This window comes from Leucoraja erinacea, chromosome 4, assembly GCF_028641065.1.
Source record: "Leucoraja erinacea ecotype New England chromosome 4, Leri_hhj_1, whole genome shotgun sequence".
Classification (NCBI taxonomy): Eukaryota; Metazoa; Chordata; class Chondrichthyes; order Rajiformes; family Rajidae; genus Leucoraja; species Leucoraja erinaceus.
This window is the reverse complement of record NC_073380.1, coordinates 89,760,629-89,787,205: the sequence shown is the minus strand read 5'-3', so window position 1 is coordinate 89,787,205 and position 26,577 is coordinate 89,760,629. Positions and strand designations below refer to the sequence as shown.

The window sequence follows — 26,577 nt, the reverse complement described above, 5'->3', positions numbered from 1 at the left end:
TATTATTCAGATCGGTCATTATCCCATCGGTTCAATTTGGTGTCAAATGGGATAGTCAAGGATGGAGTTAAAGGGAAAGAGAGTAAAGGGATAGTTAATGACCCCAGCATTAACGGGAAAGAAAGCTCACAAAGGGATAGGAGAGTATGGCAAGGTGTAATAGGGATCGATGTGAAAGGTGAGATGCATAAGGAATAAAAAGTATTGTATATGAATGCACGGAGTATAAGAAGTAAGGTGGATGAGCTTGAGGCTCAGGTAGAGGTTGGTAAATATGACATTGCGGGGATTACTGAAACGTGGCTGCAGGAGGATCAGGCCTGGGAACTTAATATTCAGGGTTATACATCCTATAGAAAGGACAGGCAGGTGGGTAGAGGAGGGGAGGTAGCTCTGCTGGTGAGGGATGGAATTTAGTCCCTTGCGAGGGAAGACATAGTTAGACGAGGTAGAGTCACTGAGGCCACATTCTCAACGCAGAAGTTGGTGAATGCATGCATCAACAGAATGTGGAAAACTGTCTTTTTTTTAAACAAATTAATTTAGACTTCTTGCAAAATATACAGAGCCAAAATGATCTGCGTAGGTTCATTTATATGGGTATTAGCTCGTTTAGGTTTCACTGCAACATTTAATTATCAAATTTAAAAAAAAATCAACAATACCTTTTTTAAATAAAATATTTTGCCCTTATGTTCTGCAAAAAAAGCAATCACAAATGCACCATTATGCACCAGATAGTTTGTTCCTTCAGTACAGCAGTCCAGTTTGCAAATGGTATTTACAGCTACATGCATGGAAGAATATACATTTGTGAAACTTTTGACCCTTGGGAACAACTGCTTAATTGATTACACTTACAGGACGAAAGATATGGACATCTTGGTTTCTGGACACCAGATGCGAGCTCTTTGCAATGCAAGTCGCTGTTTCCAGTTTATCTCCAGTTAACATCCATATCTGAAAGAAAATGTAAAGGAAAATTCTCAGTTATTTGTGTGTGTTGTGATCACAATTGCTACATAAGCCCAATATTTTATTTTTTTGGATTGGACCAAATACAAAAAAGTGGATTTTAAAGTTGCGTATGACAACCTGTAATTGCAACCATGGCATTCATTGCTCATCTTCAATGCATGTATATCCTCTTCTTACAACTTCCCTCAGCCACCCAGCTGGGAAAGATTATCCGTCTCTGGTTCCAATCTTATCTGATTGTAATTAGAGAATCACCTGCAATAGCTCCTCGTCCCACTTCTGCACCATTGCCTAGCACTTGCCTTTATCTGCTTCCTATTTCACATTCACATGTTGCTCTTTGGCCATTCGGGAAGCAGGTGATGCTGCACATGCTGACAACAGCCAGTTCTACCTCAAAACATTCAATGCCATCTTTGTAAACTGTAAAGCGGTGAACATACAATCTTATAAGGAGATAAATGGCCTTGTATGCAAATTGGCCATTCCACCAGATTAGAAGGTATTGTAAAAGTGATAATTCAATTTATATGGATATAATGATCTTTGCAATCTACTTCAATTTTGTGTAGGACAACAGTACTATACTGATTAGCAAGGTTGGTTTCATGGTAATGAAATGTAACAAGTGATGTGTTCGTACAGTTTTACACTTTCTCCGTTTCTTTCGTATTTCCCAATATAACATTATTAAATTAGACATCTGAAAATTGTACTGGGGACTCATCCCAATCTGACCTTTATTCCAGCATTCCTCAACATTTCTAATGTAGGCCTCACATCGGCTTGCAGTTGATCCTCCACTCCAGTGAGGCACAGGAGCTCCATTTCTCGCTGAAGACTCTCCACAACTGCTGCCACTTTTAGTGTACGATCGTGAACACTCAGCTTTGCCTGGTTATATCGGTTCTGTCAAGTACAAGTAAGCACCTTTAAGCAGATAAAAACATGCAGAGAACAATGTTGTTGATGTTGCATGTTGAAATTCTCGGAACTACCCAGCACTGAATAAATCCAATGCCCCAACTTGTCCATGCCTACTGTGATGCTAGTCTACACAAATCCCTTTTGCCTGCATTATTCATTTCATAGGATAATATCTATTACTTTTTAAACACTATAAATACTTCTGTCTATACCAAGTCTTCTGGCAGGTCTTTCCATATAATAAAAATCTGTACAGGCTGGGATGTTTTACTCCTGGAATTAAGGAGATGGAGGGGCAACATTTCAGTACAAATTAATAAAATCTTGAGGGGCATAGATAAGTTTAATGGAAACAGTAATTTCACCGATAGTCAGAGAGTCTACAACTTGATAGCACAGGATAAACGTGAGTGTGGGGAGATTTAAAAGGGTCCTGAGGGGCAGGGTTTTTTTCGTGGAAGACAGTGGGTATATGAAAAGTGGCAGATGTGACTAAATGTACAATGTTTAAAAGATATTTGGACAGGCTCATGGGGTGTTTATAGGAATATAGGTCAAACACAGAAAAATGGGACACACTCAGGGTGGCATTTTGGTCGGCATGTACAAAGTTGGGCTGAAGGGGCTTGTTTTGGAGCTGTATAACTCTATGACCACCATCCTCTAATGTAGTGGTTCCCAAACGGTAATGGTTCGGCCCCCTCAGGGGCTCTGGGATTACCTTGGGGGTCTCAAAGAAGCAGTGGGTGACGCTGCGCTGATGCCATAGTTTAATAAATCAGACCAAGAGTTTTGGTTACAGAAGAAATTTCTGATCACTATCCTGCATTATGGACAATGGTTTAGAAGCTCCTTGTTGCATTTCCAACATCATATTTTGTAGAACGTGGTTTTAGTGTGGTCACTCAACTTCTCTCCAAGCAAAGAAATCCACTCCAGGTTACTGAATATGGTGATTTATGACCTGCTAAGTGACTTTAAACCAGATATTGGGAAACTGGTATCACTTCATCAAGCCCATCCATCGCATTGTGAATTTACCGAACAGTGTAGTTACTAAATGTGGTATCTAAGACACTTGCTATGTGACTACCAGTCCTTGAAAAGCTAGTATCACTGGGTCAAGTTTATAAATTTTGTTTAATTAATTAAGCTAAAAAAAAAAAATTTGGATTTTGAATAAATGTACAATTGTTAGTGTTTAATTTTGTGTTCTTATCCTCTTTAGTGGGTCATGTAAACCGCTATTCTGAATGCTACACTTCTCTTGCTTTACCTCCCCCCTTGACTCCATTCAAGGACCTAAGCAGTCTTTCCAGGTGAAGCAGAGGTTCAGCAGCACCTCCTCCAACCTCATCTATTGCATCCTCTGCTCTAGGTGTCAGCTGCTCTACATCGGTGAGACCAAGTGTAGGCTTGGCGATCGCTTCGCCCAACACCTCCGCTCAGTTCGCAATAACCAACCTGATTTCCCGGTGGCTCAGCACTTCAACTCCCCCTCCCATTCTGAATCCGACCTTTCTGTCCTGGGCCTCCTCCATGGCCAGAGTGAGGCCCACCGTAAATTGGAGGAGCAGCACCTCATATTTCGCTTGGGCAGTTTACACCCTAGCGGTATGAACATTGACCTCCAATTTCAGGACGTTTTTATGTTTATTGTTCAATTCTTTAATGTTGTGTCTTATCTTTATCTGTGTGCCGCATGGCAAGACAAATTTCACTACACCAATTGGTGTATGTGACAAATAAATATCCTTTGTCCTTTGGATCACTCGGGATAAACATTCTCGCCAGCTGAGCTACTGTATGTGTACGGACTTGCGTTTCATACGTATTTTCCAGTTTTGCTTCTTCGAAGTAAGAAAATATTGCTTTCAAAACGAACTAGGTGTATTTATCGTTCATTTGTACAAAATAACAATGATTTGTGGGTTTTATTGCTCTATGCTTTGGCGAGTGAGCGAGATCATGACGATGAATAACAACCATTTTTTATTGTTTTTGTTTTTGGGGGGAGATGGAGAATAAATGTATGATTTCTAAAATTATCAATAGATATTATGAAAAGAATTTGTGGGGTTTTCACCTCTCACTTTACTAGTCCATGGCCACGGGCTGATTGCAGGTATGTTGACTTCTGAATGAGTTCTACATGTACATGTGTAAGTAAAGTTGTGCAGCACAAAACTTAGTCACGAGTCTCCTGACTAATCATGTCTCTTCTCAATCCCATTACATTGGATAATTTTAATCAGTATTTGTACAAATTAGTTCAATATTCTTGCACCATTTTCTTTTGCATTATAACTTGTACCTATGTAATGGACATGCTTACAGAACCTTATTTGAATTAACGTATAATTGACTGTTATTTATTTTGTTTTGTATGTTACTGGGCAAAGCCATGCACATTTGTGCAATTTGGGGCTGTTCGAGCAGCACGTATCACCTGAATAAGTGGATGCAGAATGTGTGTGACAGCCACTACTGTAAATTTGCAATGGGAAATGTTTCTGCCCACCTCCCTTCAAACTTTACCCATTTCCGACAGAGAAGAGGGATGGAGCAGCCCGGTTGCGTTGGACCAAACAGGTCAACCCAAAGGACAAAAGAGGCAAGAATTCGCAGCCTGAACCCAAAGGCAACAGCAGTGTGTGCTCTGGACGTGGAGCCAACAATGCTCAATCCAGACCCGGTCCTGAATCTTGGTTATTTGTCATCGATAATTACAGAAAAATATCATTACACATGTGTCAAATCCTCCCAAGTCCAATGATGCGAGATTCTCGTAAATATACATTTGTAATCAATTAATGACCAAATATTCTATTTCCTCAAAATTAATTTTTCTAAGTTTGAAGATACTGCATAGAAACAGGCTCTTTGGCCCACCGAGTCCACGCTGACCATTAATCACCCATTCACACTAGTTCTATATTATTTCACTTTCTCATCAATTCCCCACACACTAGGAACAATTTACAGTGGCTATTTAACCTGCAAACCCGCACGTCTTTTAGATGCGAGAGGAAACCAGAGCACCCAGAGGAAAACCACACAGTCACAGGATAAATGTGCAAACTCCATACAGATAGCACCCAAACTCAGGATCAAACCCAGGTTGCTGGTGCTGTGAGGCAGCAGCTTTACCAGCTGCACCACCGTGTCACCCATGACTTGGCCTAGGCTTATGACTTGGCTCATTACTACATATGTATACTTATGCCATTTATATGATTTTTGTTTTGGTTTTACAAAGAACTCTGTAATTACCACAGTTTCATAATAAGGCGGAATTGTTTTATATCATTATACAACAGGCTTGATATTGGAAATTAAAAATACCACTTCATTAATGTTTTAAAATTTAGATTACAATTTTCTGCTCAGCAGTAATTTAGTAGATTGTACATACATAATTTATTAATTCTAGGAACATATCTTTCACCTCATTATGAAGCGTGATATTTCACACCTGGCTGCAAATGTACCAAAGGGTGCAAAGGATACAGCAAGATGAACTAGTCAAGACTTCTAATTAACAACTAACAAACAGGATGCCGACATTTAAATGCAAAGGTGATTAAACTAGTAGTTACCTTCACATTGCAATGATCACATTAACAACTAATTTCAATCATTTGGTCCAGAGTGAAAGTGATAATGCTTTGGTACCATTGAGGATCTAGATGCATGTGAGGTAATTAATCCTTGTTTAAATTACATTTAACTTTATTCTCTCTACTTGAAAATATTGTGCTCTGTTACGCTTTCAATAATTCTTCTTCCGAAATCGAGTCATGACAAGTAACTTTACTATTTCCTTGTAACACAAATTAGGCAGGGGAGATTAGACATATGGTATTGTCTTATTTCAAGAAATTTCAAGACTTAAGGAATAAAGTCTTAGCCAGCCAACCTCTTGTGTAGGTCGGTACCACAAATCCTGGCTACATCCTCGTAAATCTTCTCTGCACTCATTCCAGCTTAACAATGCCCTTCCAATACTAGGGTGACCAAAATTTCATATAAAACTCCAAATAAGGCCTCACTAATGTCTTGTACAACTGTAACATAACGTTCCAATTTCTATACTCAGTAGTCTGACTGATGAAGGACAATGTACGGAAAACATTCTTCACTCTATCTACCTGTGACACCACTTTGCAGAAAGTATGTACCTGCACTCCTAGATCCCTCTGCTTCACAACACCCTCCAGGGCCTTGACATTCACTATGAAGTTCTTACCCTGGTTTGACTTCTGAAAATGCAATACCTCACACATATCTACAGTAAACTCAATTTGCCATTCCTCACTCAGCCCACTTGCCCAGCTGATGAAGATAATATGATATCACCCACTTTAGTGTCATATAAAAACCTACTAATCGCGCCTTCTACATTCTCATCCAAATCATTGATATAAACCACAAACAGCAAAGGGCCAGGCATCAATCCACGAGGCACACCATTAGTCACAGGCCTCCAGTGAGAAAAATAATCTTCCACCATCACCCTTTGCTTCTTTCCACAAAACCAATTCTCTCTCCCTGGCTCCCATGTGATCTAACCTTCCACAGAAGCCCACTGTGGAACCTTATCAAATGCCTTGCCGGCCCATATAAACAACGTCTGTGGCTTTGACCTCATCAACCTTTTTGCTTAGTTCTTCAATTACTACTTGACGCGAATAGAAACATAGAAACATAGAAAATAGGTGCAGGAGTAGGCCATTCGGCCCTTCGAGGCTGCACCACCATTCAATATGATCATGGCTGATCATCCAACTCAGTATCCTGTACCTGCCTTCTCTCCATACCCCCTGATCCCTTTAGCCACAAGGGCCACATCTAACTCCCTCTTAAATATAGCCAATGAACCGGCCTCAACTACATTCTGTGGCAGAGAATTCCAGAGATCTATCATACTGGGGTGGAAAAAAATGAGAGAGGACGACAGTAAATGACAGATATGTTAATATTATTTAAAAACTCTCTCTTTTCATGATTCTGTAGCAGGTAACAAGCTAGATCAAATAATCAAAGTACATTAAAAAAAAAGGAAATGGAAACAAATGATGTTCAGCTTTGAACAAAATTTCCTATGTGAATTGGCATGTACAGATTATTTCATTTCAAATTTGGTGAACATTCTCTACTTGGGCACATTTATTGCAATTAAAGCTAAAATTATACCTCAAAATCCTGGTACTGTTCTTCCGTTAGAGATTTTTTTGCCACCACGAGTGTCCGTAGCCCTTCTCTTGCCATGTTCCCACACTGCAAGTAGCAAGATAAAAGATCTATACTTGTGAACAAATACTTCTGCTACAGCATAGGTTTCCACAACACAAATTTAACATAATAGAATATAACATTATAAATAATTAAAAGCAGGAAGAAAGGTGGCTTGTGGGGAAAAATAAAGTAGGGGAAAAAAACTGTTTCCATGTAACTTCTCCGCAGTAATCAGACACCATTGCCTTGTTTTATCGTAGGTGGTCATTGATGTTGATATCATTGATGTTGACAAGCAACCATTTCTATTGACACTAGAGTATTGTTGGCAACGGTGCAACAGTACTCTATTAAACAATGCAACATACAACACCTTTAGTATTTTGAAGCATGGAGTAACAAAAAGAAACTTATAGCTATTAAAAAGACTATTGTTTTAATTTTGTGGGAGAATAAATGGCGTTACTGCATTCTGAAACTCTTTAGCCCCTTACCTCCTTTTCCCATGAACACAATTTTTTTTTATAACACAACTTTCTATAACCTGAAATTTCTTAGGAATGCAACTATCGCATTTTTATTTATTTATTTTTTTATTTTATTTTTATTAGAAGTACGGTAAATTACAATCCTGCATAACACATATATCTTAATAAATTTTTTGTACCGCTTCATTTTTTTGAGCTTTAAGAAAAAGGTAGAGGTAAGAAAAGTAAAGAAAGTGCAAGAGAGTCGTGAAGTGCAAGAGTGTTGGGAAAAGAAAGCCCCTTAGGAAAGAAGTTAGAGAAGGAAGTAAAGTGAGAAAATAGACCCTAGAAAAGAAAGAAAGAGAAAATAGAAACAATCGCTCTATTATAACATTAAACTCCGCAGAAAGGGGACTACCAACCAAGTCTGTTTTTGTTGTTTTACCTCCCGTTACCAGGTCCTGACTATTGCACCTCATACTTGTAATAGGTCCAGAAACATAGACCACGTCTTTTGGAATTGGTCTGCTTTACCGGCTAGGAGGAATCTCATCTCTTCCAGATGTAATGTTTCAAACATATTTGATATCCACATTTTTATTGTTGGTGTCGGCGCATTTTTCCAAAATTTAAGTATAAGCTTTTTTCCCATTATTAGCCCGTAATTAAATAAATTCTTCTGAAACACATTTAATTCAGGGTTACCTTCCGATATTCCGAAGATAATCCATTCTGGTTTTGGTACCAGTTTTATTTTGATCAATTTTGAAAAAATATCAAATATTTCATACCAGAATTTTTTGATTTTTATACAAAAAACAAAAGAGTGCGCTATGGTAGCTTCTTGACACAGGCATTTATCACAGATTGGTGAAACATTAGGGAAGATTTTATTTAATTTAGTTTTTGAATAGTATAATCTATGTAATGTTTTAAATTGAATGAGCGTATGTCGTACGTTGATCGAACATTTATGCACCTGTAGTAAATGATTATCCCAGGTCTCTTTTGAGATTTTTATAGCTAATTCTTGTTCCCAATCTTTTCTAATTCCATCTGTTGTGGAACTCAGACATTAGACATTTTAAAGGACTCAGACATTACAAATTTTATATGGGATTATAAATCCCATAGAATACAAATAGCACACCTTAATAAACGAAAAGAGCTGGGGGGTCTAGCGCTCCCTAATTTTATGTATTATAATTGGGCAGTAAATATTAAAAATATGATTCACCTGCTGGACAATTCTGCACAGCAGGCGGACTGGATGGTAATGGAAAAAGGGGACTGCTTCCCGAGTAATATAGGAGCGACCATCCTCTCACCAATAAATTTGAATAATAAAAATTACAATAAAAATCCAATTATACATAACACAATAAGAACATGGAAACAAATAAAACAGAATTTAAAATTAAGAAACCTATCTCTTTTAATACCAATAGTCAATAATCCATCGTTTAAACCATCAATCATAGACAAATCATTTATACAATGGGAAAGAACGGGAATTAAAACGCTCGAAGATCTGTATGAATTGGGGAATTTACTATCATTTCAACAACTACAACTGAAATATAATTTGAAAAATAACCAATATTTTAAATATCTTCAAATTTGTGATTATCTGAAAAAACACACAAAAGACTATCATAATATGCCTTCCGACTTATTGGATGAAGCAATGAAGACCAAGGCGGAATCAGCTAATTTAATATCGTACCTATATAATATCATTTTAAACATAGAAATACCAACTATCGCATTTAAGCAAAATTAAATGCATTAAATCATTTTCTAAAGCCTCATGGTGTCAAACGTCTTCATGCTGTATTCTTATCCGATTTTATTCAAAGGACAGTCCAATTTCTACAGTGCATTTGTGGAAGTTGGTAAGAGTCATTGAAGATACGCCAAATGTCCTTAGTTTTCTAAGGAAATATAGATGTCGCGGTGCTTTCTTTGCATTACTTCAATGTTTCTTTTTCAGGAAAAACTGTTGGTGATACTTCTCTTTGAAGTGCCTGTTAATGAGCTAGCTGGTGATGCTTCAGACATTTCTTTAGTTTGCCAGCCTATTTTAAATAAGTAAGAGACCCAGAACCAGGTAGATCTCTGGCCCATTTTTCGCTGCACCCTGTTTGCATTTTTTCCCCTCACATAAACTTTCCCCAAATTGGTTCTTACCTCTTCTTCCAGCCAATCATTGTACTGTACGATGCTTGACATTGCCACATCAGCTCCTTTCATGTAGAATGCAATTTCCCCTGAAAAATCATCCTAAGAAGTCAAAAAGGTAAAAAATAAGAGAAATTCAGGGACAAATTTAACAAAATAAACCCCCAAATATTTGGATTTTTATTTCCGTCTTTTTCCTTGGGCCATTTACTGACCATGGTGGACCTCGCCAAGTCTCCTATTAAAACGCCTCTATGTAGGTATGTTACAAAACCTACCTGAATCGCCATTGGGAATCTGCCCACAGCCAGGTCCGCGATTTTGGCGCTGTTTGGAGGGGGTGGGTTTAAAACGCGATTTTTACTAGGCTGTACTAATCGCAGATGTTCAGCCTAGTAAATCATTAACGAAAAATCGCTGCAAGACCCGGTCGCAAAAGGTATTATTAGTTTTATAGGCCTCGATAATATAGTTATAATAGTTTAAAATTACTCTCTGATTCCGCAACATCTCGCAGCCCCAGGGTTTTATAAAGCAAACAATTAAAGGTATGTACCTTATTTTTACATTAAATGGGGCATATATATAACCCTATATATCAAGTTATCTATAGCGAGTAGTTCATTTTGGGCTTTTTATATCCCGCAGTATTTTTCTCGGCATTTGAGGGCACTAATCCAGCGCGCTGTCAACGTTCTAAACCAGCGCGTGCCACAGGAACCCACTAGAAAGCCGATTTAAATGGGCATTTATTTACAGCAATTGAACACTAAATTCCTTCCATTTGGCCTATAAATTAATGTAAATTAGATATAAAAATCATGTTATATTGTGAATTATTTGTGAATAATCTTTGGACACTTAGGCTATTTAAAAATGTTAATCTTTCCTTAAGAAATGGGCCTTTGATTATCCAAGATCACAGCTTTTTTGTAATGTCCATTGAAAATCAATAGGGAACAAGATGCTAATTTCCGAGTATGAAAATGGCCATAACTTTTTTAATACTTGAGATATGAAAGTGAATTTGGTGTCAAATTAAACTTATTGTTATGCTTTATCTGATGGGATAAATTGCAGACTTGATTTTTAAAATCTCAAAATCTTGTAACATTGCTACTCTATGCTGGGTGTGATGACTACTTGTTATTCAAAAACCCAGCCTTGGCTTAGAACATACTATCACTCCTCAAAATATAACATTGATGTCATTGTTTCCTGATCAGAACGCAAAGGCTTCAGTTTTTAAAGTTACAATCAGAAGTTACGCAATTTATTCAGAGGACTAATTCTTAAATCAGGACGAAACAGAATATTTAAAATGCTAAATGGGATCCATATCACTGCTATGCTCCCAGATACCAGGCACATTTGGGTTCTATGAAAGGTAGTTTTTGGTCCCAGATGTCATTCTTATGATGACATTCGATTTTCCATATATTTGGTTCCCTAAACATTTACTACATGTAGCAATAGAATGTCAGAAGTCACAAAAATATTACAATCAGGAAACTGGAGCATCCATGATTTAAGAATTCATCCTGAATTATTTCATTAAGAAGAATAAAAACCTGATCTGCATATTTCAGAGGCACTGATGTGTTTCTAACAGATGTGGAAATGGACTGGCATTGGAATGAATTGTGGTGGATGCCCAACTTCTTCACAGGTGGAACTTACATAGAGAATGGATGCAAATAGTTCAAAATGCAACCAAATTGCACTTTAATATACTGACAACACAATAACCTGGGGACAAATTGCTTTTCCAATCATATTTCTAGCTTCTTTTGGGGTTCAAAGGTTTTTTTATCTGTTCATTTTCAATCAATCAATCAATCAATCAGTTTTATTCGTCACATTGAACATAAAGCGCAAGTTCAGATAGAGTTCAAGAATCAAATGAAAAACCCTCAATCAATGTATTCCAGAATTAAAATAACTGCTGCTCAGAAGTAAATATGTGGGAACAAGAGGGAATGACAGGATTGCATTTCGATTCGACAAGCACGATCACTTGCATAACGTGTCAGCTAATTGCATTGACATGAACATGCACATCTTGGTTTAAACAAAGGGGATGGGGAGGGTGAAATAAAATAATTGTTGGTCAAAAGGTGTGGCATAATTGAGTGTTAACAATTATTATATATCTGCATTACAACTACGAAACAGTTAATCAATACAAAATTTATAAACTATGACCATTTCAAACATATATTGGCTTATAACCATTTGTATTCTACCCGGTAAGTACCTTTATCGTTCATGTTTCCAATTTACATTATCTCTATTACCTTCATTAACAATCATGCTAAAGCCAGCCCCCTAATCTTGAATGCTGACTTATTTACTAAATTTTCCCGTTAGCTAGTTTAAGACAGAAGCAGCTCCATACATGCAATTGGATTCAGATAAATGTACTAACACTATAAAAATAACTATATCAAAGTGGTTTTATGTGAATTAGCTTTTAGTAAAATATTTCAAATTTTCCATTATTGGAGATTTTATAAAACATTGGATTGACTTTTTGACTACACCTATTTATGAAACTCACTCTGACAATGATGCCCATCATTTTGCTTTCTGATGTGAAAGGAAAGACCTGTAGAATGATGAATGGAAGTATTTGTCCACCAGGGGTCTTCAGCTGCATAGATGACAAATCTCTGCTCACTAATGTCAGGCCCACACTCTGCGTCCACTGTACGAGAGCCACCTAAACAACAAGCAAAGGTCAATTATTATCTTCTAGTCCAAGGCAATGAACACACACACACACACACACACACATACGATACACATGATAATACTGAATAAATACAATTCTTTAAGAGCATGAACTGAATTTAGTGTAGATGAAGAGAAAGCAAAATGAATATCATTTAAAAATTCATAATTGAAAAAATGTATAGTATAGTATGATATTTTAAAATGTGCTCATGAACTTTCAATAGACAATAGGTGCAGGAGTAGGACATTCAGCCCTTCGAGCCAGCACCACATTCAATGTGATCAAGGCTGATCATCCCCAATCAGTACCCCGTTCCTGCCTTCTCCCCATATCCCCCGACTCTGCTATTTTTAAGAGCCCTATCTAGCTCTCTTTTGAAAGCATCCAGAGAACCTGCCTCCACCGCCCTCTGAGGCAGAGAATTCCACAGATTCACAACTCTCTGTGAGAAAAAGTGTTTCATCATCTCGGTTCTAAATGGCTTACTCCTTATTCTTAAACTGTGGCCCCTGGTTCTGGACTCCCCCAACATCGGGAACATGTTTCCTGCCTCTGGCGTGTCTAAGCCCTTAACAATCTTATATGTTTCAATGAGATCTCCTCTCATCCTTCTAAACTCCAGAATGTACAAGCCTAGCTGCTCCATTCTCTCAGCATATGGCAGTCCCGCCATCCCGGGAATTAACCTTGTAAACCTACGCTGCACTCCCTCAATAGCAAGAATGTCCTTCTTCAAATTAGGGGACCAAAACTGCCCACAATACTCCAGGTGTTGTCTCACTAGGGCTCTGTACAACTGCAAAAGGACCTCTTTGCTCCTATATTCGATTACTCTTGCTGTAAAGGCCAACATGCCATTCGCTTTTTCACTAAAAATACTATAAATAAAAATAAATGTACCCACTTTCAGAATAGTTTTGCTGATCTGTGCTACATTTGATATTTTAGCACTCACATTTTTGTTAGATTAGACGAGGAAAGGAGATGATCTCAGAGATCATGTTAAATTTAACGTTCTGTTGACCACAACAGTGTAAATTCATAGCCCATGTCAACCGGAAATATAAGCAGGATGTTGCACAAGATCGATTAGTAGCCTACCAAAATACCAGGACAGGTCTCGGATTTCCAATTATAACTAAACATATTTACCATAATTAAAACTGCATGCATTAAAACCACTTGCTACTTAGCATGTCTTAACTAATGCGATTAGGTTTATGAATGGTCCACTTCATATGTCTCTCTCTAAAGCAGAATTTTTGCAAACTGCAGCTAAATATGACAAGGTTCGAATTTTAAGCTTTTCTTTTTAATAATTCTATCACAATCTAAAGGAGCATTTCTGTGACATCAATCAAGATGAAGGCCCTTGGATCTTTTAAGGTCTTTTGGTCATTATGCAACTTGCTAACTGGGTAGGCTTAAATCATTTTTGTAACCTTGCTCTCTCACTTAAAAGTTAGTCATTACAATCATTGTAATTGCAATACTATAATTTTTTTGTGGTAGAATAACTTTTGCACAGGATGTTGTCAGCTGCAAATGATTCAATACTCAAAGATTCATTTCCAATTTGTTCTGTGAAAGGTTGCTATTACAACCTGACCTGTAAATTGTATCTCTGCTAATACACTATCATTTAATTTTATGCCCCATTGTACTAAAGGGTAAAGTATGCTATATTTGGTGAATCACATCTGCTTATTATTGAAGCTCTGGTTTACGAAGCTGTCTGAATAAGCAGTTTCACTGTTGTTATCTGGGTTTTACCTATCTAAAGAACCCGCAATATTATTTGTGAGCAATATTGTTTTAAGCACTGTAGTAAGTCATATCCCTTTGCTGAAATTAATCAGCAATGCATAGCAAGACAATATTCATTTTTGCAGCTGGAATTTATGAAGCAGAACATTTTCAGAAATAGTACAATTGACATGCGTATTTCAAACAAACTTACAGTACTTAGACTCAAATGATACAGTTAAAATGCATTTCCGATATTTACTTCACACCAACTATAGGTGATGAAGATTAAGAAATTTGCATTTATATTAAAATGTATCAAAAACTCAGTTTTGATTGATGACATATCCAGTCTTTAATATTCTTAGTTTCTCCCTGGGAGTGGATGACAGTAATTATTGTCCATCGCTAGCCCTTCTAAAGGAGCTAATTCGCATCCAGGTCAGACCAGGGAGATGGCAGGTCCCTGACTGAAAGGCATTAATGAACCAGTTGGGTATTTACCATAACTGTTCATTAGTTTTTTTTTCTGGTATTAGCTCATCAAATACCAGCTTTATTGAATTCAATTGCACAGCTTGCCATGACAGAATTTTTGAACTCTTAATGACTACACAACTGTACCCTTATGAATCTGCATGGCGTCATTAATGGGAGTAAGAGAATGCAGTGCTCAGTAATGACAGGAGTATTATACTAAGAAACATGCAACATAGTTGATCTCCACTGGCAATAATAATCGCATCTTCCAAGGACAGCTTCCCTACTGGCTTGACACTCTCTAATTTATATCCTTCCACTTTTGTTTCAAATTCACTTGTTTACCCTTTACAAAAGCAATTTTAGACTTTTCTTAATAGTTATATATATTGCTTGCATATGACTGGCTATCACAATTTACACGCTCTTTACTCTGGAACACATTCCTTCGGAGTTTTAAGTCGTGCCTTTTTTTAAAGACTGCAGGAAAATAGCTGATACTGGCTGCTGGATGTGTTTTACTGAATCGCATAGGCCAGAATTTCTGGAAGATGGTACACAGGAAACATTTACTCAAGATTTGGGATTGGAGTGGTAGATTTTGCACGTGTGGGAGTGATGGAAGAAGCTTATATAGTGAAACATTTGTCAACAACTATCTAGACCAGTGCTTCTTAAACTATTTCAGTGTCATTCACCCTTGAGTCTTTATCACAATATTTCATTCACCCTCGACTAAATTTTCTTATGTTTTTTTGGTAATTTCCGTCTTATTCTCCCTTGTGTATAATTTTATTCATTCTGTTACATGAGCAAAAGACATAAATTAACTCATTTCTTAAGTGTATATTTTATTCAACTTTTTGAGTATCCTAAAAATATGTAAAGAAAACTTGGGAGTGAAAAAAAAGTTTAATTACCACTGGAGATGGAAAATCATTCTATCAGATTAATAAAAAACATTCCAATGTCTAAACACTGGGCTTCAGCCCCATCCTACCCCTTTGGGCTTTGATTACTGCAGTTTTTTGTTGGAAAACCAGTTCAAAAAACCATGGAGCATGTAAATTGGCAACACAAAGTATAGTTACAGTTCAACAATTTGCCTATGGCTATCCTCCAGTGTTGCCATTTATACATTTATGATCCCACTAGCTTGTCTGGTCTCCCCCATAAGGTTATATTACAGTAAATGTGGGAAGTATCCCGCTACTGTAAAATTAGAAAACCATAGGTAGAGAGAAAAAAACATATCAAATTTCCAGCTCCACTGCCATTAAAACCAATGAGCTTACTAACCACTTGAATGGCAATGTCTCTTTTAAGTATAGAAGAAAATATAAATATCTGAATAAATTAAGTAATTCACCATTCATTCACCCCAAAATAATTTCATTTTCACTTGGGAGAGCCATTCACCAGTTTAGGAAGCACTGATCTAGACTACACTGCCCACCCTACCTCCTGCAAATACCCTATCCCATGCTCCCAATTCCTCCGTCTACGCCGCATCTGCGCCTAGATGAAGTGTTCCATACTAGGACATCCGAGGTGTCCTCATGCTTTACGGAACGGGGGTTCCCCTCTTCCATCAGAGATGAGGCCCTCACACGCGTCTCCTCGGTACTCCACAGCTCCGTTCTTGCTTCCTCCTCGTCACAACAGGGGCAGAGTCCCCCTACTCCTTGCCTTTTGCCCCATCAGCCGTCGCATACAACACACAATCCTCCGACATTTTCGCCACTTCCAACGGGATCCCACCACTAGGCACATCTTCACCTCTCCACACCTTTCTATCTTCCGCAGAGACTGTTCTCTCTGCAACTCCCTGGTTAACCTATCCCTTCCCACCAACACCACTCCCTCCCCAAGTACCTTCCCCTGCAATCGCAGGAGTTGCAATACCTGTCCCTAGACCTCCTCCCTCGACTTTGTTCAGTCCAGGGATCCCGACAGCCCTTTCAGGTCAGACAGTGGTTCACTTGCACCTCCTCCAACCTCATCTACTGTATCCGTTGTTCACGGTGTGGACTCTTATACATCGGCAAGACCAAGCGTAGACTGGGCGATCATTTCACTGAACACCTTCAGTTTAGTCCACCTGGACCTACTTGATTTCCCAGTTGCCAAGCTCTCATTCCCCTTCCCATACTGACGTTTCTGTCCTGGGCTCCTCCATTGTCTGAGTGAGGCCAAATGCAAATTAGAGGAACAGCACCTCATATTTCGCTTGGGCAGCTTACAATCCAGCAGTATGAATATTGATTTCTCTAACTTCAAGTAACCCTTGCGTCTCCCCTCTCTTCATACCTCCCTCACCCAAGTTGTACTAGCTTCAGTCATCTTGTTCAGTCTCATTGTCTGTAACTCGTTTTCACCCAGCCCACAGCTAGCAATGGCCCATTCCTTTATCATTTTTACTTTTTTGAATATGTTTCATTCATTTGTTCTATATCTCTATGTCACCGTCTATATCTTCCGTTTCCCTTTTCCCTGATTCTCAGTCTGAAGAAGGACCTCGACCCGAAACACCACCTATTCCTTTTCTCCAGGGATAATGTCTGACCTGCTGAGTTACTCCAGCTTTTACTGTCTATATAGTGAAATATGGTTAGGTAATAAGGGAAAGAAAGGAAAGTTGTTTTTTGCAATACTGCAGGTTTATTTAGTGTGTGCTCTGGATTATCTCATTACATAAATTGTGACTCCAACAAATAAACTGCTTTATCTGGTTCTGAATGTCTGGCATGCTCATTTGAAAACCTGAAATCTAGGAATTACTTGGGAAATTGATCATTCATAATATAATTAAATTCACTGCATGAACTCAAGAACAGTAAAGGAAAAATCAAGGACAAGGATGCTTGAAAACCATCGATAAGATGACAAGGAGACGGAATAATGTCATTAACTGAAAGGAGGAATTGGCAAACTGACCCACAAGTGAGTAATGGAGTTATTTAAACATATAATTCACGAAATACAATCAAATACATGTGCATGTTAGGAAGGCCTTAAAAAGGGATTGTGGTGGGGGGAGAGAATGGTGGCTAGGGAAGGAATTATAAAGGATGGGGTCTTGTCGGCAGGGATTGACAGTTAGAATAGTTGGTGGTGGGGTGAACGGTGAACAATTGTTGAGTTGATGGTGGTTTCAGATGGGATCTACTGGAATTTAATGGTCATGAAGGAAAAATTTAAAAGACAAAGCGAGATGCGGATGCCCATCATTTAACAATAGTCAATAAACAGTGTGGTAATGGATGTAGGAGGATTTGGTGCAGTTAGGAATTTGAGCAGATGGAGTGTGAAGGACTGGAGATTTACATTGGCAAGACTCGAAATGACAAAAAGATGGATTAGGATATCATATGAGTGACTTAACCTCACTTCATTTGTCATAAAATTACAAGCCTTATGTCAATGAATGAAAATGAATCTGTACCCAGAAGAAAGTAAACTACATTGCAGCAACTGCATTGTTTGTCCAAAAGACAAACGGCATTGAATCAAGATTTCCCTATTCTTAGAAGGAATAGTGAATAGTGAATGAAGGAAAATCAGTACGTGTAACTTCTCTATTTTCGAACAACATTTAAAAAGGTTCTATACAAATGACTTACTACCCTTGGAATAAAGGAGGTGACCATAAGAACTGCTCATAGGACTGAAAGAGAACAGCCAAATGGGATGTTGTTATCAAAATAGGTATTTGACAAAGAGCTAAATAGCTATGATTGAACTGAAGGTATTTGGAGAAAAACTGAAAGATCTGTTTCACAAGCAGTTCAATATATAGAACTAAGTTACTGGATGAAAGAGTGAAAAGAAAATATGCAGCTGATTGCAAAGCAAGTATTGAAGTGGTGTTGTGCAGATTCAGAAACTAGGGTTTTATTTTAATATTAAGCACCTCTACATCAATTGAGGGGGTCATCTTAAAGTTCTGCAGAGACTGACATTGAATTTTGAGTTCTGTGTTTTTTTATTAAATAACATAAAATACTAAAAGAAGAATATTGTAGATTCAATGTGACATTAGCAGGGATGTGGGATGCATTTATTAAATAGTCGAAATGTTTTTATTGCAGCTAAAGTTAAGGGTGACCTAATGGATGTATTCAAGATGGTGGGGAGTAATAAGATAAATAGTTAACCAGCCTTTCTGCAAACCATCCCTTTAAATTGAAACCTTTTGACATTAACCCCAAAACAGTCACAAATGTGGAAATGGATAAAATACATTCAAATGTATAAGCACGAGATGAAACCAGTCGTGAATGTTATTTTTAAAGATGTTGCATGAACAAAACAGACTTTGATAAAACAGTTTCTATTTCACTTTTCACGGAACCTCATTGTATTGTTTTTATCTTAGCTGTTTCTGGTGATCTCTTGTCAACCGGTGTGGTAGATTATTATCTTTTATTTAGAGGCCACATTTAAACACTGTCAATATCATGTCTAACATTTCTCAAGACCAGCTTTGAATATACAACTCAAATTTACTGTAGCTAAGTAACGTTCACATATTGTCATGTGATGAATACAAATAGGAAAATGAAATACTTTGGACTTTTATATCACTCAAATTCCTCATTCGTACAGTTTTTTCTTCTATTACTCATGTCCTAGCTGTGGGCTTTCTACATAAGATAAATGGCAAAGGGGCCTGCGTAGAATTTATAGGAGCTGTGCTTGATGTGGTTTCCCGATGACTCATGTCAGTTTGTTCTACATATGAGGCACTTCATCCACTGACTTGACTTAGAACAATGAAAAGTCACAATTGACAGCGGTGGCTTCAAATTTCAGTGAGATGTGGGAAACTGGGAATGGATGTGACAACAGTCTTACACAATGAGCTTTTTACACAATACGACAGAAGTCAATAAACAAGATATTACCTCCTCACAAAGGAAGTTCTGGATTAAGGCAAAAATATTAGAAAAATGCATTGTTCATCAAAGCATTAATCTTTCACTCAGATTTTAATTGATCAAAATATATGATTTTTTAAACTATTTTTTTTACTATTCCAAGATTGTTCTGTATTAGTGTGGCACAAGTCTTCGGAAATTATTATTGGCAAATAGAAACTGCAAATGGCATTAACACAGATTGATGAGTTACTTTCAGATATATTTTTAAGGAAAATTTATTTTTAACACTCGGACCTTCCCCTAACAACTTTAAACTATTTTTTTTCATCCATCATGTAATTTTAAAAAGGAGAAAGTGATTCATTATTTATAATGGCACAGCAGGTGGCCATTCAGACCATTACAAATATCTTTTTATAAGGCTTATTGGAAGAATCTAGCTCAATTGTTGCAGGGAAAAAAAGGAAAAAATAAAATAAAAAGCAGTTCAGTAATGTTATCAACAATTTTGACCATTCTTGCTCATAGTCATTATCTGATTATCCAATGGTACCTTACGCAACTATTAAATAATCTAAACTTCAATTGTGCTGTTAAATAAATTGGTTGAGCACAAGCATTGAAGTCAAACCTGATCTCTTCTCTAACCACTCTGACAGACAGGCTTCATTGGACATCAGTCAAAAGTGGAAACCCTAACCAGTTCTTAATTCTCTCACAAAGTAGTGAAACCAAGAGGAGCTTCCCCTGCCCATTCTCAGGCCAGAATCAGCAACCTGAGCAGAGATTAGGGAATTGGGCCACAGGAAAGAACTGCAGATGCTGGTTTAAATCGAAGGTAGACACAAAATGCTGGAGTAACTCAGCGGGTGAGGCAGCATCTCTTGAGAGAAGGAATGGGCGACGTTTCAGGTAGAGACCTTTCTTCAGACTGATATCAGGGGAGGGGGCGGGACAAAGATAGAATGTAGTCAGAGACAGTAAGACTACTGGGAGAACTGGGAAGGGGAACGGGATGGAGGCAGAAAGCAAGGGCTATCTGAGGTAAGTTACCCAAGCTAATATGAGATGCTGTTCCTCCAATTTGCGCTGGGCCTCACTCTGACAATGGAGTAGGCCCAGGACAGAAAGATTAGATTGGGAATGGGAGAGGGAGTTGAAGTGCTGAGCTACCAGGAGATCAGGTAGGTTAAGACGGATTGAGCAGCGGTGTTCAGGGAAACGATCGCTGAGCCTGTGCTTGGTCTCGCTGATGTAGAGAAGTTGACACCTGGAACAGTGGAAACAGTAGATAAGGTTGGAGGAGGTGCAGTCCTGAGCTACTATCTACCTCATTGGAGACCCTCAGATTATCTATGATCGTACTTTGCTGGGCCTTATCTTGCACTAATCGTTAATTACATTATTCTCTTTATCTTGTGTCTGTACACTGTGAATTGTTTGATTGTAATCATGTGGCACGCAACAAAAGCTTTTCACTGTACCTCGGTACACATGAGAATAAACTAAACTAAACTAAATAGTTGAAAGTCCAGACTTTAGGTTGAATTTCATCTTTAAAGATTAGTGATGTACTATTTTTGGCTTTTTTTAAAAATATGTTGACTTTGAAATTCTGGGTACTAACTCTGTTGATTTGATTGTTGTACATGTGAGGAGGGTTGTGTAGATATACAATAATCTGTAGTGCGTACAATATGTGAAGTTCTTCAACAATGTCGGGCAGTATTGAGATATTGGGACGTAATGATGATGGTTATTCAAGAGAAAATCATCATTGTAAAATTAATTTATACAGTCCACAGTAGCTTATTTGAACAGAACCAACAAATGGAATCCCAATATTGGCCACATCTTCCCATCTCCACCCCTTTCTGCTTTCCGCAGAGACAGTTCCCTCCGAAACTCCCTGGTCAACCCGTCCCTTCCCACCCAAACCACCCCCTATAACCATATAACCATATAACAATTACAGCACGGAAACAGGCCATCTCGACCCTTCTAGTCCGTGCCGAACACATAATCTCCCCTAGTCCCATATATCTGCACTCAGACCATAACCCTCCATTCCCTTCCCATCCATATAACTATCCAATTTATTTTTAAATGATACCAACGAACCTGCCTCCACCACCTTCACTGGAAGCTCATTCCACACAGCTACCACTCTCTGAGTAAAGAAGTTCCCCCTCATGTTACCCCTAAACTTCAGTCCCTTAATTCTCATGTCATGTCCCCTTGTTTGAATCTTCCCTACTCTCAGTGGGAAAAGCTTTTCCACGTCAACTCTGTCTATCCCTCTCATCATTTAAAAAACCTCTATCAAGTCCCCCCCTTAACCTTCTGCGCTCCAAAGAATAAAGCCCTAACTTGTTCAACCTTTCTCTGTAACTTAGTTGCTGAAACCCAGGCAACATTCTAGTAAATCTCCTCTGTACTCTCTCTATTTTGTTGACATCCTTCCTATAATTAGGCGACCAAAATTGTACACCATACTCCAGAATTGGCCTCACCAATGCCTTGTACAATTTTAACATTACATCCCAACTTCTATACTCAATGCTCTGATTTATAAAGGCCAGCACACCAAAAGCTTTCTTTACCACCCTATCTACATGAGATTCCACTTTCAGGGAACTGTGCACAGTTATTCCCAGATCCCTCTGTTCACCTACATTCTTCAATTCCCTACCATTTACGTCCTATTTTGATTTGTCCTGCCAAGATGTAGCACCTCACACTTATCAGCATTAAACTCCATCTGCCATCTTTCAGTCCACTCTTCCAACTGGCATAAATCTCTCTGTAGACTTTGAAACTCTACTTCATTACCCGCAACCCCATCTATCTTAGTATCATCTGCATACTTACTAATCCAATTTACCACACCATCATCCAGATCATTGATGTACATGACAAACAACAGTGGACCCAACACAGATCCCTGTGGCACCCCACTCGTCACTGGCCTCCAACCTGACAAACAACCATCCACCATTACTCTCTGGCATCTCCCATTCAGCCACTGTTGAATCCATCTTGCTACTCCACCATTAATACCCAACCATTGAACCTTCTTAACCAACCTTCCATGAGGAACCTTGTCAAAGGCCTTACTGAAGTCCATATACACAACATCCACTGCTTTACCCTCATCAATTTCCCGAGTAACATTTTCAAAAAATTCAAGAAGATTAGTTAAACATGACCTTCCAGGCCCCTCCCCAGGTACTTTCCCTTGCAACCGCAGGAGATGCAACAACTGTCCCTTTACCTCCCCCCTTGACTCCATCCAAGGACCCAAACAGTCTTTCCAGGTGATTAAGAAGGAACTGCAGATGCTGGAAAATCAAAGGCAACTTTCCAGGTGAGGCAGAGGTTCTATACCTCTTGTCTGATTGAAGAGGGAAGAAGAGGGAGTGACCAGGGTGCGACGTCCTTGATTATGCTGCTGGCCTTATCGAGTCAGCGTGAGGTGTAAATGGAGTCAATGGAAGGGAGGTTGGTTTGTGTGATCATCTGGGCTGCATACTTAATTCAAATGCAATTTCACATGGTCTTGGATGGAGTTGTTCCCAGACCATGCAATGATGCAGCCCAATAAAATGTATGCAATAAAACAATGCATCTGTAGAAGTTGGTGAGTGTCTTGGGGCCATGCCAATCTTCCTGCCTTCTAAGGAAGTAGAGGCGTTGGTGTGCTTTCTTGGCATATTTACAAAAAAATCAGCATAAAAGAGGGAGGAAACAGGCCTATAGGTCCAACTTGGTCATGCGACCAAGTTACCCATGTAAGTTAGTTGCATTTGCCCAAGTTTGACGCACATCCCTCAAAATATCCATGTACGTGTCCAAATTTCTTTTCAATATTGTCATTATACCTGCATCAAACACTTTCTCATGCAGCTCGTTCCATATAGCATACAACCTTCTGTGTGAAAAAAGTTGCCTCTCAGGTACCCATAAATCTTTCCTCTCTCATCGTAAACCAAAGGTCTTGTTTAAGAAAGAACTTGATGGAAAAATCGAAGGTAGACAAAAATGTTGGAGAAACTCAGCAGGTGAGGCAGCATCTATGGAGCGAAGGAATAGGTGACGTTTCCGGGTCGAGACCCTTCTTCAGACTGATGTGGGGGTGGGGGCGTGGGAAGAAGAAAGGAAGAGGCGGAGACAGTAGGCTACCATTGAAATAACATTATGGAATATATTATGCAGTCTAATATATTATCATGATCTATGGAATATTTTACTTCAATGTACTTCAATCAAAGCAGCAATTAAATCTTAAAGTTGAGAGTCGCTAATGTATAAAAATATATCTTAATTTACCAATTTGTACTTGCATTGTTAGGTTTCTGATATCTCTTATATTTAAAAAAAAACACACATTTTCTTACCATTATTGACTAAACATTTTGAAGGAGCTCTTATTTCTTGGAAGACACTAGATGGCGACTTTAATGCGGCACTAAAAACTGAATTGAGACTCCTTTGGATAGGCAAATGGTAGTACACACTGACTGACAAAAAACTCTCAATTCACACTTTTCATTTTCAGGATAGCCACAATTATGTATCTGGTATAACAAAATGAACTCAAAGTAAATTGTCCAAGAGATGCAAAGTGTTTATTCATCTGTTTTAGTACACAGTTGTGAAACATTAATAACCTTTAATCACAACTAGTAAGGTAGGTATTAACAATTTAAACCATTACTGTGTGCTTGATCCTTTTTAATTTTGCGCCAAATCGCCTTGAATGGGGAAAAGTTGTTTTTCCAGTACTTTACTTTAGGTCTTGAGAACCTAACGATTGAAATATTTTTTGCCAGAAATCTTTAAAGGATATTATTAGAAAGACCAAATATGTCTCAAATACTTATTCCATGGTATTGAGATAAATGAGATCAGAAAGCAAATATATTCCATCTGTTTCACAGAAAAATTAGTTTACAAAGAGCCTTCAAATACTGCTTTTAGTCCAATTTTTCCACTGATGTAGACCATTAGTGCTAATACATATAAAGTATTTTTTTTTTTAAAACTGCCTTTAATGGGACATTATCTTCATTTTTTTTCCAAAATGGTACTGTGCCAAAGGAACATTTACATTCCTGAATATTATATGCAATTAACCATGTTTTATTTGTTACAAATAGAGTACCGGAAACAGGTGACTGGAATATAACAAATAAGGTGCACCTCATATTAAACAGCCACTTCAATTCGGACACATGCAGAGCATACAAAAGTGGCTTTTAAGAAAATTTGATTCTTAATCACAGAACTATGTAAACAAAAGCCACTGACAATACAAATATCGGAGGAATTTAACCATAATGCAAATGGTTACATACACAAGAATTAAAAAAACAAAAACATCCAACACACCTAAGTTTTTGAAAAGCCTTGCATCATTCCTCACAAAATAAATTGCTAGGTTACAAGAATGACCAGTTATTAAAGACCATGACCAATTCTTCCCCTCTGACCAAAAAGGATCAAAGGCTTGTGACCTTTGGACTTCATCAGACTATCGACTTGGCTTATCTCCTTTTATGCTTGTCCTTTACATTAGGTCAGTGTACCTTTCTGTAGCTGAGAATGATGATGGATTTTGTTCAGCAGGTATATACAGTGCCCTCCATAATGTTTGGGACAAAGACCCATCATTTATTTATTTGCCTCTGTACTCCACAATTTGAGATTTGTAATAGAAAAAAATCATGTGTGGTTAAAGTACACATTGTCAGATTTTAATAAAGGCCATTTTTATACATTTTGGTTTCATTTTGAAGAAATTACAGCAGTGTTTATACATAGCCCCCCCGAATTTCAGGCACCATAGTGCTTGAGACACAGCAATGTCATGTAAATGAAAGCAGTTATGTTTAGTATATTGTTGCATATCCTTTGCATGCAATGACTGCTTGAAATCTGTGATTCATGGACATCACCAGGTGCTGGGTATCTTCTCTGGTGATGGTCTACCAGGCCAGTATTGCAGCCATCTTTAGCTTATGCTTGTTTTGGGGGCTAGTCCCCAGTTTTCTCTTCAGCATATAAAAGGCATGCTCAATTGGGTTCAGATCGGGTGATTGACTTGGCCACTCAAGAATTTACCATTTTTAGCTTTCAAAAACTCCTTTGTTGCTTTAGCAGTGTGTTTGGGATCATTGTCTTGATGTAGAATGACCCGCCGGTCAATGAGTTTTGAGGCATTTGTTTGAACTTCAGCAGATAGGATGTGTCTATACATTTCTGAATTAATTATGCTACTACCATCAGCAGTTGTATCATCAATGAAGATAAGTGAGCCAGTACCTTCAGCAGCCATACATGCCCAGGCCATAACACCCCCTCCACAGATGAGGTGGTACGCTGTGGATCTTGGGCAGTTCCTTCTCTCCTCTATATTTTGCTCTTGCCATCACTCTCATACAAGTTAATATACGTCTCATCTGTCCACAAGACCGGAAATGTGATTGCTCTTTTAAGTACTTCTAGGCAAACTGTAACCTGGCCGTCCTATTTTTGTGGCTAACCAGTGGTTTGCATCTTGCAGTGTAGCCTATATATTTCCAATCATGAAGTCTTCTGCAGACAGTGATCAGTGACAAATCCACACCTGATTCCTGAAGAGTGTTTCTGATCTGTCAGACAGGTATTTGGGGATTATTATACCAGGGCTCTCTTTCTTCTTAATGATGTTCCAAACAGTTGATTTTGGTAAGCCTAATGTTTGGCTGATGAATCTAACAATTTTATTCTTGTTTCTCAGTCTCATAATGGCTTCTTTGACTTTAATTTGCACAACTTTTGATCCTCATGTTGATAAACAGCAATAAAAGTTTCCAAAGGTGATGGAAAGACTTTAGGAAAGACTAGGTGCTGAGAGCTCTCTTATCCCTGCATTAAGGAGGAAATTAAACACACCTGA

General features: G+C 38.2%; 1 protein-coding gene across 2 annotated transcripts in view; it reads right to left on the bottom strand.

The window, feature by feature from the left end:
- The window catches only part of atp9b (ATPase phospholipid transporting 9B), a 334,567-nt gene that overhangs the window by 37,381 nt on the left and 270,609 nt on the right, over nucleotides 1–26,577 (bottom strand). For both annotated transcript variants that reach the window (XM_055634761.1, XM_055634763.1), the window contains exons 16-20: nucleotides 12,352–12,513; nucleotides 9,801–9,893; nucleotides 7,102–7,185; nucleotides 1,717–1,887; nucleotides 862–960 (exon numbers count right to left, since the gene is read on the bottom strand). In XM_055634761.1, the coding sequence (XP_055490736.1) occupies nucleotides 862–960; nucleotides 1,717–1,887; nucleotides 7,102–7,185; nucleotides 9,801–9,893; nucleotides 12,352–12,513 (609 nt within the window). The remainder of the gene's footprint in view (nucleotides 1–861; nucleotides 961–1,716; nucleotides 1,888–7,101; nucleotides 7,186–9,800; nucleotides 9,894–12,351; nucleotides 12,514–26,577) is intronic.